General features: G+C 43.5%; 1 protein-coding gene across 1 annotated transcript; it reads left to right on the top strand.

Moving 5' to 3' along the window:
- Positions 1 to 454: 454 nt before the first annotated feature.
- polr2a (RNA polymerase II subunit A) lies at positions 455 to 15456 on the top strand. Its single transcript, XM_028039086.1, has 29 exons — positions 455 to 798; positions 1474 to 1606; positions 1708 to 1844; positions 2816 to 2989; positions 3072 to 3353; positions 3440 to 3601; positions 3707 to 3927; positions 4016 to 4148; positions 4930 to 5054; positions 5451 to 5661; positions 5745 to 5954; positions 6042 to 6210; positions 6883 to 6977; positions 7112 to 7315; positions 7391 to 7613; positions 8211 to 8394; positions 8483 to 8654; positions 9153 to 9258; positions 9456 to 9661; positions 9743 to 10006; positions 10080 to 10287; positions 10386 to 10486; positions 10557 to 10661; positions 10751 to 10933; positions 11016 to 11219; positions 11310 to 11496; positions 11583 to 11696; positions 11775 to 11924; positions 12263 to 15456. The coding sequence occupies exons 1-29, from the start codon at positions 712 to 714 to the stop codon at positions 13411 to 13413; spliced, it is 5901 nt and encodes a 1966-aa protein (XP_027894887.1). The 5' UTR covers positions 455 to 711; the 3' UTR covers positions 13414 to 15456.
- The last annotated feature ends 2741 nt before the right edge of the window (positions 15457 to 18197 follow it).

Genomic DNA, 18197 nt, shown 5'->3' on the forward strand with positions numbered 1-18197 from the left:
AATCGGCAATCCTCGGCAAATATCGGAAAGGGGGTGGATTTTGACTGAATTATTTCACATAGATACATTTCTTCATTGTCATTGGGTTTCCCTTTCCCATTGCTAAATATTAATGAGAAAACCAACCAATCCAGAGAGGATCTACTAAATATTTATAGCTTTCATGCAAAGCACAATATGCACCGCCCTTTCTCTTTCAAGAAAACCAATAAGAATGAGCTCCTTCAATATTTGTACCCGCCTTCAACCATGATTTGCTGGTGAAATTAACGTATACTCTGATTGGCTGTGCGTGGAATCTCATTAATTATTCATAAAGCTACTTTCAAAAGCCAATGAGCGTGTTACTACGGAGTTGCTTGTCCCACCTTCTCAGCAAACAGTCCTTGTGTTTTTGAGTGGGGAACCCCGTAGTATGCTCTCGGTCTATATAAGCAGGCGTTGGGCTGCTCAACGTTTAGAAGCGCTTAGAGCGCTCAAGTTAGTAGATCGGAAAAGGGGAGGGAGCGGTAGTTGGTCTGTGTAGGCAGGAACTGAACGTAAATTACTCAGCTCCAAAGGCAGCCGACAACAAAGGCACCTGGAATATTGCCTTCGGAGACTTTCCGGTCACCGTTGGCGGCCTGGCCGGAGTCGAGGTGACAATTTACAGGCTGTTCCTGCTCACAAAGCGGCGTGCCGAGGAAGGACGCGTCTCTTTGAATAGACAGGATGCACGGACCGCCCTCCGGTGACAGCGCATGCCCATTGCGCACGATCAAGAGAGTTCAGTTCGGAGTCATCAGCCCAGATGAACTTGTAGGTTTTCTGTTTTGGGGTGGGATTTATTTTCCTATTAATGAACTATTTAATAGTTGACACATTAAATTATGCAGTTTTATCGGTTAACGAAGTAGTTAACACTTTCGTCAAAGACATGGTTCTGTTTGCAACTGGAAAGTCTTGCTGTTAGCCTAGCCTAGCTAACTGTGTAGGCTGGAGCTTGAGCTAACTAGCATGTTGCAGGAACTTCAAAAAAACTTAAAGCACAACACTTTGAAACGACCCATGAATTAAACCCCCTTTTAAAACGTTCGATGTTGTCTGTAGGGCCATCGTAAATAATTTTTGTGACTTGATATGTAGCGTTTAAATATTTTTTTATACTACTTAGCCGTGTACTTTATGATCTGTTATGTGGTATTATAAATAAAAAAAACCTCATAAAACACACATTTTATGTATTTTTCTGTTATTTTTATATGCTGTAGTGTGTTTTTATATGGAAGAAAGTTGTGTTCAATTATTGTTCTACTTTATATGTAGTGTTTACATTTTCCGTTTTGGAAATTAAATCTTCTGAAGAAGTTGTAGATCTTTTATAAAGTTACTTTTTTTTTATAGTGGCAGACATTTTTAAACGCTTCTGTATTTTGGTATTTATGAAAACATGATTGCGGTTATTCTAGCTTTACCATGTGTTGACTTCTTCAGAAACGGATGTCGGTTACCGAAGGGGGTATCAAATACCCTGAAACAACGGAAGGAGGACGTCCTAAGCTTGGTGGCCTTATGGATCCAAGACAAGGGGTCATAGAACGCAGTGGGAGATGTCAGACATGTGCAGGTAAAGTGTTGACATGTCTGAATTTCATGCAACATAACCAGACATCTCTGTCCCGAACTGAGGTTGTGAACCTCTCACTTACAATACATTTGTTCTTTCAGGCAACATGACTGAATGTCCGGGCCACTTCGGACACATAGAGCTGGCGAAGCCGGTTTTCCACGTCGGCTTCATATCAAAAATAATGAAGATTCTTCGATGCGTCTGCTTCTTTTGCTCAAAACTGTTGGTGGATTCCGTAAGTAGTTACATTTTATTACTGTAAATATTAATTATAAGCCAATATTTTGCATTTAAACTTAATGCTTAGTGGTTCAAATCTATCCAGTTAAGGAGCTTATTAAATATGCTGGTAGCTTATAAGCAAAAGTAATGGCACCGAATAGTTATGACTCTTTGTGTTGCAAATCTTGTCCGGTTTTGCTACACTTGATCCACTATTCAACAAGTAAAGTGTCTTTGTTTACATTCAAGAATGAAGAAAGTAAATGACACCAAACGTGGTGTTCATCCGGACACCATTACATTAAACCAGTGTGGCAAAAGTTGCAAATACCCAGAAACACTCTGCCTTCACTAAGCTGCTCAAATGATTTCCCCGCAAAACGTTTTGTTCTCATTACACTTTATCTTTTGTGAGACAGACATATTATTTAACCTAAAAAAGAAATCCTAATTCAAATGAGTTTATTTGTATAGATGCAATTCATAGTTTTAACAGTTAAACGGCAGAAAACTTAACACACTTGTATGACTAAGTTAATGTTTTTTATAAAGCAAAGCTCTTTAAAAAGCATAAGTTAGCAGGTGCTGAAATAATAGCAACAAAATATTTTTGTAAAATAACGTCTCATATGAATTTAAAATTGACGCTGCATTTTATGAGTAACACATGGTTTACAATAGTATCCTTATACCAATAATTTTTTTTGTTGCTCTATTATTTTAACACTTTTACAAAATAAATAAATAAATAAATTTAGCATTTGTTTCTAAAAGAGTATCTGACTCACCACATGTGGGAATGGCAGGCTAATACTAACTATTTTGTTTTCATTTGAGTTTTCTAGCTCATAAAACTCATTAAAAATTCTCATAAATTTAGTGGGGGTTTTTTTTGATCACCCTATTATAATCCTGATCTTCTACGTCCATGTTTTCTACATGACATTTTGTCGTATTAAGTTATGTTTTTGCTTTTCTTTCTAGAACAACCCAAAGATCAAAGAAATCCTTGGGAAATCCAAGGGCCAGCCAAGGAAGCGTCTAACCCACGTCTACGAGCTGTGCAAAGGCAAAAACATATGTGAGGGAGGGGAAGAGATGGACAACAAATTTGGAATGGAGCCACAGGAGACGGAGGAGGACATTACCAAGGAGAAGGTATTTACTATGAGTCTATATTTACCTTTTCCTGCTGTTCTCTGCCTGTTTCCCTGCCATTCACCTGTTGGATTCCTCTCAGGGTCACGGTGGCTGCGGGCGCTACCAGCCGCGCATCCGACGCTCGGGCTTGGAGCTGTACGCCGAGTGGAAGCACGTCAACGAGGATTCCCAGGAGAAGAAAATCCTGCTGAGTCCCGAACGCGTTCACGAGATCTTCAAGCGCATCTCAGACGAAGAAGACATCATCTTGGGCATGGATCCCAAGTTCGCCCGTCCAGAATGGATGATTGTGACCGTGCTGCCTGTGCCTCCGCTTGCCGTGAGGCCCGCCGTGGTCATGCAGGGCTCGGCTCGCAACCAGGTGAACTAAAATCATTCTTCTGTGTTTCTGCGACGACACACCTTGCTAAAATTGTCTAACAAATTTAAAAAATATTTGTCTCAAAGGACGATTTGACCCATAAGCTGGCGGACATCGTGAAGATCAACAACCAGCTGAGAAGAAACGAGCAAAGTGGCGCAGCTGCTCACGTCATCGCCGAGGATGTGAAGCTCCTTCAGTTTCACGTGGCCACGATGGTCGACAACGAATTACCAGGCCTGCCGAGGGTTTGTATACATACGAATTCAGCTGGATTTTAGCTGCTAGTATAAAGTCAATCATCATGTTTTCGCTGCTTTGCTAAACAAAAAAGACCTTTTCTGTTTTTTCAGGCAATGCAAAAATCTGGCCGCCCTCTCAAATCCATAAAGCAGCGTCTAAAGGGAAAAGAGGGGCGAGTGAGGGGTAATCTGATGGGCAAACGCGTGGACTTCTCGGCCCGAACCGTCATCACCCCTGACCCCAACCTGCAGATCGACCAAGTGGGCGTGCCACGATCCATCGCGGCCAACATGACCTTCCCCGAGATTGTCACACCCTTTAATATCGACAGGTACAGCCGAGAGGCTCCCGAGTTTGTCCTGCATCATTATAACTTTGCAGGTAACTCCAGCTAATTTCGCTCCGATTGCTTTTACTAGATTGCAAGAGTTGGTCCGGAGAGGCAACAGCCAGTACCCTGGGGCAAAGTACATTATCCGAGACAACGGAGACAGAATCGACCTGCGATTCCACCCTAAACCAAGTGACCTTCATCTGCAAATCGGCTACAAGGCAAGACCAACACAATGTTCATATATTTGTTCACATATAGAGATTCTCCATTGGGATTTTTCCCGTCTTTGATTTTGGGAAGCTTTTACCTGCTTCAATCAATTCTGATTTGTCTTAAAGCGCAATGTAGAGCTGGATGATAAATTCTTGGAAAATTGGGATTTTTGTTCTCCAATGCACTCCTTGTGTTTCCCCAGATCAATGTGACGTCAGCCCCCCCAAAGCCCACCATCTCGTCTGACAAGCGTGTTTTGCAGACTTTTTATTTATTTGTTTTCACTTTGAACGCAGATGAACTCACAGAAAGGATTATTTAAACGACGGCCACTTGATAAAATTATTTGTAATGTCTTTTTGAGCAAAAGAAAGTGAGAAAAAAACATCAATTCAAATCAGGTTTGGTTTTAAAAAGTCTGAGATCATATTTTTTCAAGTCATATCACCCAGCCATATAGAGATGTGAAAAGACTTAAAAGTTTCTTTCAAACCGTGAATCTGTTGTAGGAACACCTTTTTGTGCTTCTGAAAATAGTTCCCTTTAAGTTTTCTATCCTCAGTAACCAGTGAGTCTTTTTTACAGTGCTGTAGCCACGCTCACTGATCAAAAATGAGTCGATTTTTAGGTTTCCAACTTGGACGATACCCAGTCGCAGCAGATCAATCTTAAAATCTGCTCACGATGGTCGCATTTCTCTGTGCATATCTGTTCATAAGCAACATGTGACTCATATCGATGCTAATAAATTACATTTCTAACTGTAATTTGTCTTTATCATTTTAGGTGGAAAGGCACATGTGCGACGGTGACATCATCATCTTCAACCGACAGCCCACACTACATAAAATGTCCATGATGGGGCACAGAGTTCGAATCCTGCCTTGGTCGACATTCCGACTCAACCTCAGGTATCGAGGAGGATAAAATCTGAACAGCTCTTACAGAGAGGAGCAAAATCCCAGTCAGGATTTCTGTTGTCCCTGATATTGTCTGGAGTCACGTATGATTCTGCATTTGCACATAAACAAAGGAGTGAATCAAAAAAGTGTTTCTGTAAAACATTGCTGCAACAGATGATAGTCACATTTTGCAGGCGACTCCAACGTTGATCACTTAAAAGAAAATTGGGAGCAGATCAGGATATCAACTTTGAATTTCTGTAATTTCTTTACAAATATTATTTATGATGACAGATATTTTTTGTTGTAGGAACTAATGATCAAAGTTTTTGGTTTCCCGTGGCGCAGCTTAGCGATTCCTGCATCGTCTTTGTCCTCGCTGATGTCTGTTCTTCACCACTGCAGTGTCACCACCCCTTATAATGCTGACTTCGATGGGGACGAGATGAACCTCCACCTCCCTCAGTCGCTGGAGACGAGGGCGGAGATTCAGGAGCTGGCCATGGTGCCGCGGATGATCGTCACGCCCCAGTCCAACCGGCCCGTCATGGGTATCGTGCAGGACACCCTCACAGCCGTTCGCAAGTTCACTAAAAGAGACGTGTTCTTGGAGAGGGTGCGTGGATTGCTGCTGGACCTCCGAACAGATGCATGGTTGAGATCGCTGGTGCTCATTGCAGGTTTTCCCTCCTCTCTCAGGGTGAGGTGATGAACCTCCTGATGTTCCTGTCCACCTGGGACGGGAAGATGCCTCAGCCGGCTATTCTCAAACCGCGTCCGCTGTGGACGGGGAAGCAGATCTTCAGCCTCATCATTCCAGGACACATCAACGTGATCCGCACCCACAGCACGCACCCCGACGATGAAGATAGCGGCCCGTTCAAACACATCTCCCCTGGTGACACCAAGGTACGGGGGGCAGACATGTTAATCTACCGATTTAAACAAAGGAACCAGCCTCCGACTGCTTGATTTAAAAGTGAATTTTCAAAACAGGTCATAGTGGAGAACGGGGAGTTGATCATGGGCATCCTGTGTAAGAAGTCTCTGGGAACCTCGGCTGGCTCCCTCGTCCACATCTCCTACCTGGAGATGGGCCACGACATCACCAGGCTCTTCTACTCCAACATTCAGACGGTGGTCAACAACTGGCTGCTCATCGAGGGTAAGACACGCATCCACAGTGAACGCTGCTGCAAGGTTCCTCCACTGCCTTGAAACTTATTAAATTTCATTTAAGACTCCAGTTCAGGTTTAAAAAACATTTATATTTTTTTAACCTGTCCAATGTTGCTTCCAGTATCAGTCCATCCCTTCCTTTCATTCCTCCATCCATTTGTCGCTCAGACCGTTGCTTTCTGTCCATCAAATGTTTCATCGTCTGTCCTGTCCAGTTTTCCATCTATGCTTTAATCCTTACAGACCTTTGTCTGTCAATCCAATGTTTGTATGCGTATCTATTCTTCAATCCATCCTCTTCGTCTGTCCAGCCATTTGTCCTTTTGTCCATCTGCCCATGAAAATATTTACTGGGAATTAAAAGAAAGAAATGCACCAAAGATGGGCAGAATTCTGCCAACTTTGTTTGGAAAGTTTTGAATCTTGACACTTTAAACTAAAATAGCTCTGTTACTATTGATCATAAAATTAAAATCACATGTGATTTGACTAGCATTTCTTATTTAATGGAAACACCACGATTGTGAAATTGTGTTTTTTCAACATTTGCAGAGTATTGAAAAGGTTTTTTGCACATTTGTAATGGAAACGCAGCCAGTGTCTAATTTTGAGTTAAACGGGACTTTTCTTCATACCAATGTCTTTGTGACAACAACAGGTCATTCCATTGGTATTGGAGACTCCATTGCTGATGCTAAGACGTACCTCGACATCCAGAACACCATCAAGAAGGCCAAACAGGATGTGATAGAAGTGAGGGGAAACTCTTAGATATGTTTTCAACACACAGAATAACTATTTGTTAACCATTTAGGAGGGTTTTTTGTGCAAGAAACACTAGATATGTGGCATAGCAGAGTTTAATGTCCCTCCTTTTCATCTGCCAGGTTATTGAAAAAGCTCACAACAACGAGCTGGAACCGACACCCGGTAACACCTTGAGGCAAACCTTCGAGAACCAGGTGAACCGTATCCTGAACGACGCTCGTGACAAAACGGGATCCTCCGCGCAGAAGTCGCTGTCGGAGTACAACAACTTCAAGTCCATGGTGGTGGCAGGCTCCAAGGGCTCAAAGATCAACATCTCGCAGGTAACGCCTCGGCCCGACCGTCGCCAGAGAACACTGTTACGGTTTGAGCCGAGCGTAATCCCGTTTCTCCTTCAGGTTATCGCCGTGGTGGGCCAGCAAAATGTGGAGGGTAAGCGAATCCCCTTCGGGTTCAAGCACCGCACGCTGCCTCACTTCATCAAGGATGACTACGGTCCTGAGAGCCGAGGCTTCGTGGAGAACTCCTACCTGGCTGGGCTGACGCCGACCGAGTTCTTCTTCCACGCCATGGGAGGCAGAGAGGGTCTGATCGACACGGCTGTCAAGACCGCTGAGACGGGTGTGTGCGCACAGCAGCAGCGTGGCTAAAACATGAGGGCTGCAGCTAGCAATCATTTTACTGATCCATTATTCTGTCAATTACTCTGAGGATTGATTAATTTTATTTTTTTTAAATTGCCACATTCTGCAGATTTTTCATTTTACTTCTTAAGTCTTTCTTTTTTATATCATTTAGAAAAAATTCAAATACTTTTTTAAATAAGAAAATAAACATTTTATTGCCTAAAACGCAACAAAAAAAATCATTCTTTAAGTGAACACTTAATCATTTGCAAGGATGCATCTGCAGCTAAAATAATGCTTACTGAAACTTTGCCACTTGAGGAGTTTTGTGAAGAGGTCCTTATCTTAAATGCAAATTTATTTATTTATTTATTTATTGTACAGTTTTGGCTTCACTGCTGCTTTCAATATGTTTTTTCAGCAAATGAAAGTTTTTTGAGTGTATACTCCAGTTAACGATCAATCGATTACAACACTTTTGACAATTATTTCAATAGTCGATTCATCACAGTCAATCATTTCAGCCATTTAAGATGTAGCTGCAGATGTTTGGGTTCGTCAGCTAAAAGAGATCTTCTCGCTTTACTTCCAGGTTATATTCAGCGTCGTCTGATCAAATCCATGGAGTCTGTGATGGTGAAGTACGACGCCACGGTACGAAACTCCATCAACCAGGTGGTTCAGCTGCGTTACGGCGAGGACGGCCTGGCGGGAGAGAACGTCGAGTTCCAAAACCTGGCGACGTTGAAGCCCTCCAACAAGGCGTTCGAAAAGAAGTACGCATGCAAAAATCCTGAACCAACTCGGGTCTCCTTCAATTGTTCCGAATTTTTAATTCACCCGCCCGCTTTTTAATCCCTCCAGGTTTCGGTTTGACTGCACCAACGAGCGCGCGTTGAGACGGGTGCTGCAGGAAGACGTGGTGAAAGACGTGCTGACTAATGCACACGTGCAGAGCGTCTTGGAGAAGGAGTTTGAGAAGATGAGGGAGGACAGGGAGATCCTGCGGGCGATTTTCCCCACTGGTGACAGTAAGGTGGGTGATCATATGGTCCACAAGAGGACAGCAAAACATTTTTTTTTTCCTTTTGTCTAAAAGGACTCTTAAAATCTGCTCTGACTTCCGATTAAATCAGCAACAGTTACAGCAGTACACACAATGAACAGTCAGCAAGCTACAGAAACATTCCTAAATGTAAAAACGTGTTCAGAAATGGTAATGACAAAGTTTTCAATCAGTCATTGCAGGTAAAAGCAGAAGCAGGAATCTTGAGCCTGGGGACTTCCCTTTAAATCAGTTTTATTTGCATGAATTTATTTAATGAGATCAGATTTAAATGGTTTTGCGGTCGGATCTAAGTAAATGTTGCTTGCTTTTAAATCCTGTTCTCAGACTTTAAATGTGTGTTCTTGACATTTTCAAGATTTGGAATAAACCTCAGAACTATTATGAATCTCTATCATCTTTAAAAGCCTCTAGACATGGTAGATGATGTATAATTGTATGAACTGCAATATGTCTCTTTGCCTGCAGGTGGTGCTGCCGTGCAACCTGGCCAGAATGATCTGGAACGCTCAGAAGATTTTCCGAATCAACACTCGAACCCCAACAGACCTAAATCCCCTGCGAGTGGTTGAAGGTAAAGCTGAAAAATAAAAAAAACCCCTAAATCTCTTTAAACTTGAGAATTGCTAAATCATGTAAAATAATTACAAGTTGACGTCAAATGTTGTGTAGAGCTGCTTAAAAAGAACACCCCAAGCCGTTATGTTAGCAGTTTTACAGCTAGTTTTTGTTGTGAAGTTCAACCCATATGTTTTTTTTTATCCTCCTCAGGCGTTCACGAGCTGAGTAAGAAGCTGGTTATTGTCAATGGCGACGATCCTCTGAGCAGGCAGGCCCAGGAGAACGCCACTCTGCTCTTCAACATCCACCTGCGGTCGACGCTCTGCTCCAAACGCATGACGGAGGAGTTCCGCCTGTCCACCGAGGCTTACGACTGGCTGCTGGGAGAGATAGAGACCAAGTTCAACCAATCCATTGTAAGTTCAGCAGATGTTGGAGCTGTTTGAGCTTTCATTTTAATCTGAAAGCCTGAAACGATTCTTCCTGTCCTCCTCCAGGCCCACCCTGGTGAAATGGTCGGCGCGCTAGCTGCCCAGTCGCTGGGAGAGCCGGCCACCCAGATGACCCTGAACACTTTCCACTACGCCGGAGTGTCGGCCAAAAACGTCACGCTTGGTGTGCCTCGTCTCAAAGAGTTGATCAACATCTCGAAGAGGCCCAAGACGCCGTCGCTGACTGTCTTCCTGCTGGGTCAGGCAGCACGTGACGCGGAGAGAGCTAAGGACATCCTGTGTCGACTGGAGCATACAACGCTCAGGAAGGTGAGATATCCAGAGCTTTTTTAAAATCTGATAGTGTTTAAAAACTGGGTTTAAACTGAGCGTTGTCTTCCAGGTGACTGCCAACACCGCCATCTACTATGACCCCAACCCTCAGAACACCGTGGTGGCCGAGGATCAGGAGTGGGTGAACGTCTACTACGAGATGCCGGACTTTGATGTGACTCGCATTTCCCCGTGGCTGCTGCGCATCGAGCTCGACCGCAAGCATATGACTGACCGCAAACTGACCATGGAGCAGATCGCAGAGAAGATCAATGCAGGTGGGTTGAGTAACACTTCATTCAACGTTTTATAAAGAAATTAAACCCACTCTTCCTCAACTTCCCCACTCAGTTACATTGCACTTTCCTTATCTTAGGTTTTGGTGACGACCTTAATTGCATCTTCAACGATGACAACGCTGAAAAACTGGTGCTGCGAATTCGAATCATGAACAGCGACGAGAACAAGTTTCAAGAGGTGAGCTTTGGTTAACAATGAAACTGAGAGAATCCAGTTCAGATTGTAAGAATCTGCTGTGCTTGACCAGGACGAGGAGGTTGTGGACAAAATGGACGACGATGTGTTTCTGAGGTGCATCGAGTCCAACATGCTGACGGACATGACTCTGCAGGGCATCGAGCAGATCAGCAAGGTGAATCCATCGGGGTTTCTTCTTTTTATTCCTTGAGTTTTGTTTCTTTAGTAAATCTCTACAAATATGTTTTTGCTCATCTCTTTCAGGTGTACATGCATCTGCCTCAGACCGACAACAAGAAGAAGATCATCATCACGGAGGATGGAGAGTTCAAGGCCCTGCAGGAGTGGATCCTTGAGACGGACGGAGTGAGCCTCATGAGGGTGCTCAGTGAGAAGGACGTGGATCCTGTCAGGACCACCTCCAACGACATCGTGGAGATCTTCACGGTACAAAGCCCTTGCCCTTCTTTCATCATGAGCTGAAGGTTTATTTCATTGGGATTGTCACTGAGAATTGTTTGTTGAAAAGGTTTTGGGTATCGAAGCTGTCCGAAAAGCTCTGGAGAGAGAGTTGTACCACGTCATCTCCTTTGATGGCTCCTACGTCAACTACCGCCACTTGGCTCTGCTTTGTGACACTATGACCTGCCGCGGTCACCTGATGGCCATCACGCGTCACGGCATCAACCGTCAAGACACCGGACCTCTCATGAAGTGTTCCTTTGAGGAGACGGTACAAGGATTTTTATTTAACTCAAAGGGATCAATCCTCACTTTATATTTTTGTAATTCTTAACAAATCTTGTTTCCTTTTCCGCTGCAGGTGGATGTGCTAATGGAGGCGTCCTCTCACGGAGAGTGCGACCCAATGAAGGGCGTGTCGGAGAACATCATGCTCGGCCAGCTCGCCCCAGCGGGGACTGGCTGCTTTGACCTGCTGCTAGATGCTGAGAAGTGCAAGTACGGCATGGAGATCCCGACCAACATCCCGGGCATCAGCGTGGCGGGGCGTAAGTGGAGGAATTGTTCTTGATTTGAGGTGTAGATGTTTTGGGATCTACACATATGTTGATATGTTCTACGTCTTTGTTTGCAGCCACTGGAATGTTCTTTGGCTCGGTGCCGAGCCCCATGAGCGGTATGTCTCCTGCCATGACACCCTGGAACACCGGAGCCACCCCAGCCTATGGAGCATGGTCCCCCAGTGTTGGTAGGTACAAATACAGTCATTGCTTTGGCCCTCTCATCTTTTTCTATTCATTCACTTACTCTTTATTTGGTCACTTAGGAAGCGGCATGACCCCTGGAGCAGCAGGTTTCTCTCCCAGCGCAGCGTCAGACGCGAGCGGCTTCTCTCCAGGTTACTCCCCAGCCTGGTCTCCCACACCGGGGTCTCCAGGGTCTCCTGGACCAGTCAGTCCATACATCCCATCTCCAGGTTAGATCCATCAGAAAATGTGCTCTTATAATCTTTACCTATTGTTATTGCTTCAAAAATGTCCTTAGAAAAATAAGGGTTTCCTACCAACCCCAAACCTGACATCTAATATAACAGCCTCTCTACTCTTTCACCATCTGTTAAGGAAAGTGTTGCTATAGAGTTTGAAATCATAAAATGTATGGCAGCTTAAACTATCATAAGTTTATCACTATTGTGCAAACCGGAGTTCAGTTCCTCAAACGAACCAGACATTCTAGGCAAACGAATTGGAGTTTGAATTATGCAGAGCTGTTGAGTGAACCCTAAATGATTGGTTTTTGAATTTTCTTCCTCAGGTGGAGCCATGTCACCAAACTACTCTCCCACCTCCCCCGCCTACGAGCCTCGTTCTCCGGGGGGCTACACCCCTCAGAGCCCAGGCTACTCCCCAACATCGCCTTCCTACTCCCCCACTTCTCCCTCTTACTCCCCCACCAGCCCCAACTACAGCCCCACGTCTCCATCGTACTCCCCCACTTCACCCAGTTACTCCCCGACGTCTCCCTCTTACTCCCCAACGTCTCCGTCTTACTCCCCAACGTCTCCCTCCTACTCCCCCACTTCTCCCTCGTACTCTCCGACGTCTCCGTCATATTCTCCGACCTCTCCGAGCTACAGCCCAACATCGCCAAGCTACAGCCCGACGTCGCCCAGCTACTCCCCTACTTCACCCTCCTACTCGCCAACCTCACCCTCTTACTCTCCCACTTCTCCATCCTACTCCCCCACTTCCCCTTCCTACTCCCCTACGTCTCCTTCCTACTCTCCAACCAGTCCGAGCTACAGCCCCACATCGCCGAACTACACCCCAACATCCCCCAGTTACTCTCCTACCTCCCCTTCATACTCTCCCACATCGCCCTCTTACTCCCCAACCTCCCCCAACTACACACCAACCAGTCCAAACTACTCCCCAACTTCACCCTCTTATTCTCCTACATCTCCATCCTACTCCCCCTCCAGTCCACGCTACACCCCTCAGTCGCCCACTTACACACCCAGCTCGCCGTCGTACAGCCCCAGCTCTCCATCGTACTCCCCAACCTCACCCAAATACACCCCGACGTCCCCCTCATACAGCCCCAGCTCTCCGGAGTACACCCCCACCTCTCCAAAATACTCCCCAACGTCGCCGAAGTACTCGCCTACATCACCGAAGTACTCCCCCACCTCCCCTACCTACTCCCCAACAACTCCAAAATACAGCCCCACCTCCCCCACCTACTCCCCTACCTCCCCCACGTACACCCCTACCAGCCCCAAATACTCTCCCACCTCTCCCACTTACTCCCCAACTTCGCCCAAGTACTCGCCCACGTCTCCGACGTACTCGCCTACTAGCCCCAAAGGCTCCACCTACAGCCCCACCTCCCCCGGCTACAGCCCCACCTCCCCTACCTACAGCCCGGCCATCAGCCCTGATGACAGCGATGAGGAAAACAACTGAGCTGCGGAGGAGGCAGGGGGGAGGCTGAAGGACAGCAGCAGCTTTAATCGGCTTGAGAAGGTGGTGCTGTGGGACCCGTGACTCCACCGGGAAGTTGCTCCCCTCCCCCACAAGATGTTCAAAACTGTTTGTGAAAGACTTGCGCTGCTTTACCTGATGAGGGGTGAAAATGTTGCCTTTTGAAGTAGTTTCTTTACTCTTTAATTTCAAGATGGGGTGTGAAGAAAAACTGATAATCCCCCGGAGGGAATGAAAAGGGGAGGAAGATGTGAACATTTAAGTCCCTTTTTAACTTTGGTGTCCTGCATCCAGTCCCTCTCTCTCTCTCTCTTTCTCGCAGTCTATAAATGCTGGTTGTGTAGTCGATGGTGTACATGTTGCCAAAAGCCTGAGAAGTAAAGATTGTATTCACCATTTAAACATAAACCATAATGATATCACAAAAACTGTTTCTTGTTAAGCATTTAAAGAAAGTTTAGGCGGACACATTTGTATCATCTGCATAAATGCACACTTTAAAAAAGAAGAGAGAACAGGTTTGGAGAGAAAGGACTTTTATGTCCTTGCTCTAAACTTACATGAGCATATGAATCCATCGCCTCCATCTTCTTCATCCTTCACACCCCAAAAACCTGAAAGATGTCACAAAACTACCCACCAGCATCTTTTTGTCTACCATTTTAGAAACTTGTACGTCAAAAGCAGACAAAAAAATAAACACTTTTCCAGATGCTAATCTTCCCTAGAAACGGGGAATTTCAGATTTCACACAAGAAATTGTAAAAATGAATCTGATTTTTGATTTTGAATCTGTGACGAAATGGAGCTCAGAATAGGTGAGGGATAATAGTTTTGGTCTTGCTGCTTTTGTCCTTGTTTTCAGAAGTAGTGCACGTCTATACATTTTAAAAATCCCTCCTACATTTTGCAAATTTTTGTCCTATTTCTAATAGCTGAAGTGTACTTGCGTTCTACTCAGTTTATTTATGAAGTTAACTACTTTTCTGTATGAGTATGGATAGAGAAAATAAGAGTTTAATTTTTTTCTTGTTTGCTTTTGGTGACTTTCTAGTCCTGTTTGCAGGAAGTTCATCTGCTCTGGGTGAAGAGGCAGGGGACAGATCTTAATCGCCAGCTGACTTTCTCATTTTAAGTTTCTCGCTCCAGTTAAAGTAGCCTGGAAGTTTAAAGTCTTCAGAGGGAAACACTTTCTGTCCTGCTTTCTACAAAAGTCGGAGATGGTATATTCAAACCTTATTTTTAATAAGAAATGGTCCAAAGAAGCTGCACTCTTAGCCTTTGTTTTAAAAATGCCACTACAATAGTGTGAACTTCTTTTTTTTTTTTACATCTTTACACAGCTTGCTGGCTTGGTAAATTGGGAGGTTGCTGTTTGACCCTTCCTCGTTTGATTTTGAAATGACTGGTTTCCCTACCTCTTCATCCCGGAGTTTCTAAAATCAGTGTTTCCTTGTATTTTTTTTCCTCCATGCATTTTACCTGTGATGAGGGGAAATTATGGGGAGGAGGTGGGTTTAGCGTCGACTCCGACTGGGAGTCCCGCTGAGCTAAATGCATATTTTAGGTTCGGGAAAACGTAATGCAATCTAATTTTGTGGAAAGAAAAAAACAAAACTGCTTCATATTTAGCCTCGGCTTGAATGAGCAGCGTTTTCTGGCCTTAGACACAAAGCGGGTCCGATGGACATTAATTCCACAAAGTGTTGCATTTTGTCCACTACGTTTGCATCCAACGCTGTTGTCTTAACTGTGCTGTTTCGTCAGTCCACAACAACAGGACTCCCCTGTTGAATGAATGAGTGAGTGAGTGAGTGAGTGAGTGAGTGAGTGAGTGTGTGTACGTTTGTGTGTCTGAAGGCGATGCAGGGTCTCAAGCTGAGGAAAGAATTCATCTGTCCAGTTTAAAGGAAGGTTTAACTTAAAGTTGCCACTGTATAAAAATCAAGTCATGATCTCATTCTCTGTATCTCTGTTCTGTTTGTTTTTTGACTTGAAAAAAATGAATAAAAGTTTTACTATATATCATTGTCTTTGTTGATTATTACTATTTTTTAAAAACTATTTTTACGCAATGCCTGGTTTGATTGCAGTTTTTAAGGGAAATAATGTGAAATGTTTATTAGAAATTGTTTTAAAATTAAAACCAAAGTTATCAGATAGGCAGATTTTGGTGCAACGATTTATTGAAGCTCTGATATTTTTGTAGAATGTCCTTTTTAAAAATATAAATATGACTATAACATACTTTTTAAAAATGTATCTGCTCATACTGATTTGTAGGTCATGGCATGCTTCATGACTTTAGCGTGTTTTAAACGTGCAATTAATATAAAATACTATTTTCGTTCTTTAGCTTTTCTGAACTGGATTTGCTGTTATGTTTGTTATTAAGAGTTATTAGAACAATTTTGGCCCAGCTTTAGTTTTATTTTCTTTATAGAGAAGAGACTTGGCAACCCTTACAAATAAGCCACACTGATTCCACATTTCTCTACTTGTGCTGAAACATTTATCATGCAGCCAGCTGTAGCCTAATAGCAGCTGTAGCCTAATAGCAGCTGTAGCCTAATAGTAGCTGTAGCCTAATAGCTGCTGTAGCCTAACAGCTGCTGTAGCCTAACAGCAGCTGTAGCCTAACAGCTGCTGTAGCCTAACAGCAGCTGTAGCCTAATAGCTGCTGTAGCCTAATAGCAGCTGTAGCCTAATAGCTGCTGTAGCCTAATAGCAGCTGTAGCCTAATAGCTGCTGTAGCCTAATAGCAGCTGTAGCCTAATAGCTGCTGTAGCCTAATAGCTGTAATGGCGTCTCAGATCCGTTGATGTTTGGATTACTGTTAGCTGGCTTTGTTTCCGGATGCGATTATTTCAACAATTTCCATGTTTTCTCAAGCCATACATACTCCTAGAGATCCCAGATGTTTCCTGTACCAATATCACAAATATACATTTACATTTTTTTTTATAGTAATGAAATAAAATGCAGGTTTCACGTCTTATTTTCCTATTAGCGATGCGGATCTTGGTCAGTTAGCTAAATTAAGCTAATCTGATGTAGTACCATCGCTATAAGGACAAAAATGCGGTTATTTTTATATTTTTGGCAGATAAATATTTTTCTAGCACTCGTGTGCTCATTGTTTAATTATCGCCGTCTATTAAAAATATAAAAAAATATTCACTTTAGTTTTACTCGGGTAACAAAAATACATTGCACCTATCTACCTCAGGAGGGCGCTCTCACCTCACTGTGAGTTCACCTGCTCGCTGACATCAAAATTGATCTCAAAGGAGTCATTCATTCATTCATTCATTCATTCATTCATGGAGTCATTCCACAGCTTACTTTTTACAAGTAAACTGTGGGAACTGGGTGGCAAATTGAGCCTCTTCAATAATTTACAGACTGTTCATAACAAGATTTGCTGTTTTTGCCACCTGTGTCACTGAACACCTTCAAATTGGATTTCTTTTTCTTCTGCTGAGCAAACAATTTTGCTCAACTGACCCCCTCTTCACCACAGAAAATACAGGGTTGAAAAAAGTTTTTATTAGTGGATTAGTGCAGAAGACTGCATGACTAAATGAGCATCAAAGCTACTTAAACCATAAAAGGGGCCACCTTTCTAAATAGGATTCACATTATGAAACCAAATTATGCCTCTTGTGGGCAGCTATAGTTACCTCTGCAAGACAATTGCTAACATTTGAACTGGAACCTGACAGAATCTGAGAAGGGACCTAAGCATTAGGGTGATGACAAGGAGGCGTTCCGCTTGGAGCTCATCACCACAGAATAATTGTCAAAAGACGAGAGAGGAGACAAAAAGTTGATCAGCAGTTATAATAAGGATTTGACTGCTGTAATGCTAATAAATATGTTTCCATTGACTCTTGGGAAGGGCACAAGTAATTTCCTACATGCTGGTTTTTTTTTATTTGTTGTTGCAGTTTTAAGCAAAAATGATTGCATATAACATGTTTTTCTAATATCTTGCAGCCCAAGTTTATCCACCAGTTGTGGTGAATCTTAACCCGAATACAACTAGAATCACTACAAAAAAATTCTACAATAATGACTATTAGACAAATAAGTCCAAAACAGAGATGTTTTGTCATAATACAAAGTTGTTTGGAGATCAACGTAGACCTCCTACTAACTGTTAGAGAGACGATGACTTGGACTTGTTTTTGCATCGCTTTGCGCTCATTGAGTTCACCATAAACTCCTTTTGTAGGCCAAAGTATGGAGTGTCATTTGTCTGTCCAAAGTGGCATCATTGTTCATCAACAGAACAATGATCCCAAACTCAGCAACAAATGGCAAAGAAAAGATTCAAAATGTTGCCCAGTTAAAGTCCAGAGCTGAGCCTGAGTGAAATGCTGTGGATCTTATGAGTGCAGAAGCACAAACCTGCATACCAACGTTGCACAGAAGAATGTTTACTTACTTAGCATTATTTTATGAAGTGTTAGTAGTACATTTGAGGTTAGATTTGTTTGAAAACCTAGTAAAGTCCAGGTCCCATCTGTTACATAAACACAAGTTTATTTTTCCTGTAACCAGTTAAAGTATAACCCTAGGGACTCTCTCAGGCTGACTTTAAGGAAGTGTGATTCCCAGCAGCTTAACTGCGAAGGCTGCACCCTTCCACACACTGACTTCTCGCCGAAAGCTTCACGGTTGTTAGAAAGGGATCATGAAGGGTGGAGCTGCTCCAACGGACCTCACCAGTAGAGAAGCAGGGTTAAAGATACAAACGGTTG

Source organism: Xiphophorus couchianus, chromosome 14 (assembly GCF_001444195.1).
Source record: "Xiphophorus couchianus chromosome 14, X_couchianus-1.0, whole genome shotgun sequence".
NCBI lineage: Eukaryota > Metazoa > Chordata > Actinopteri > Cyprinodontiformes > Poeciliidae > Xiphophorus > Xiphophorus couchianus.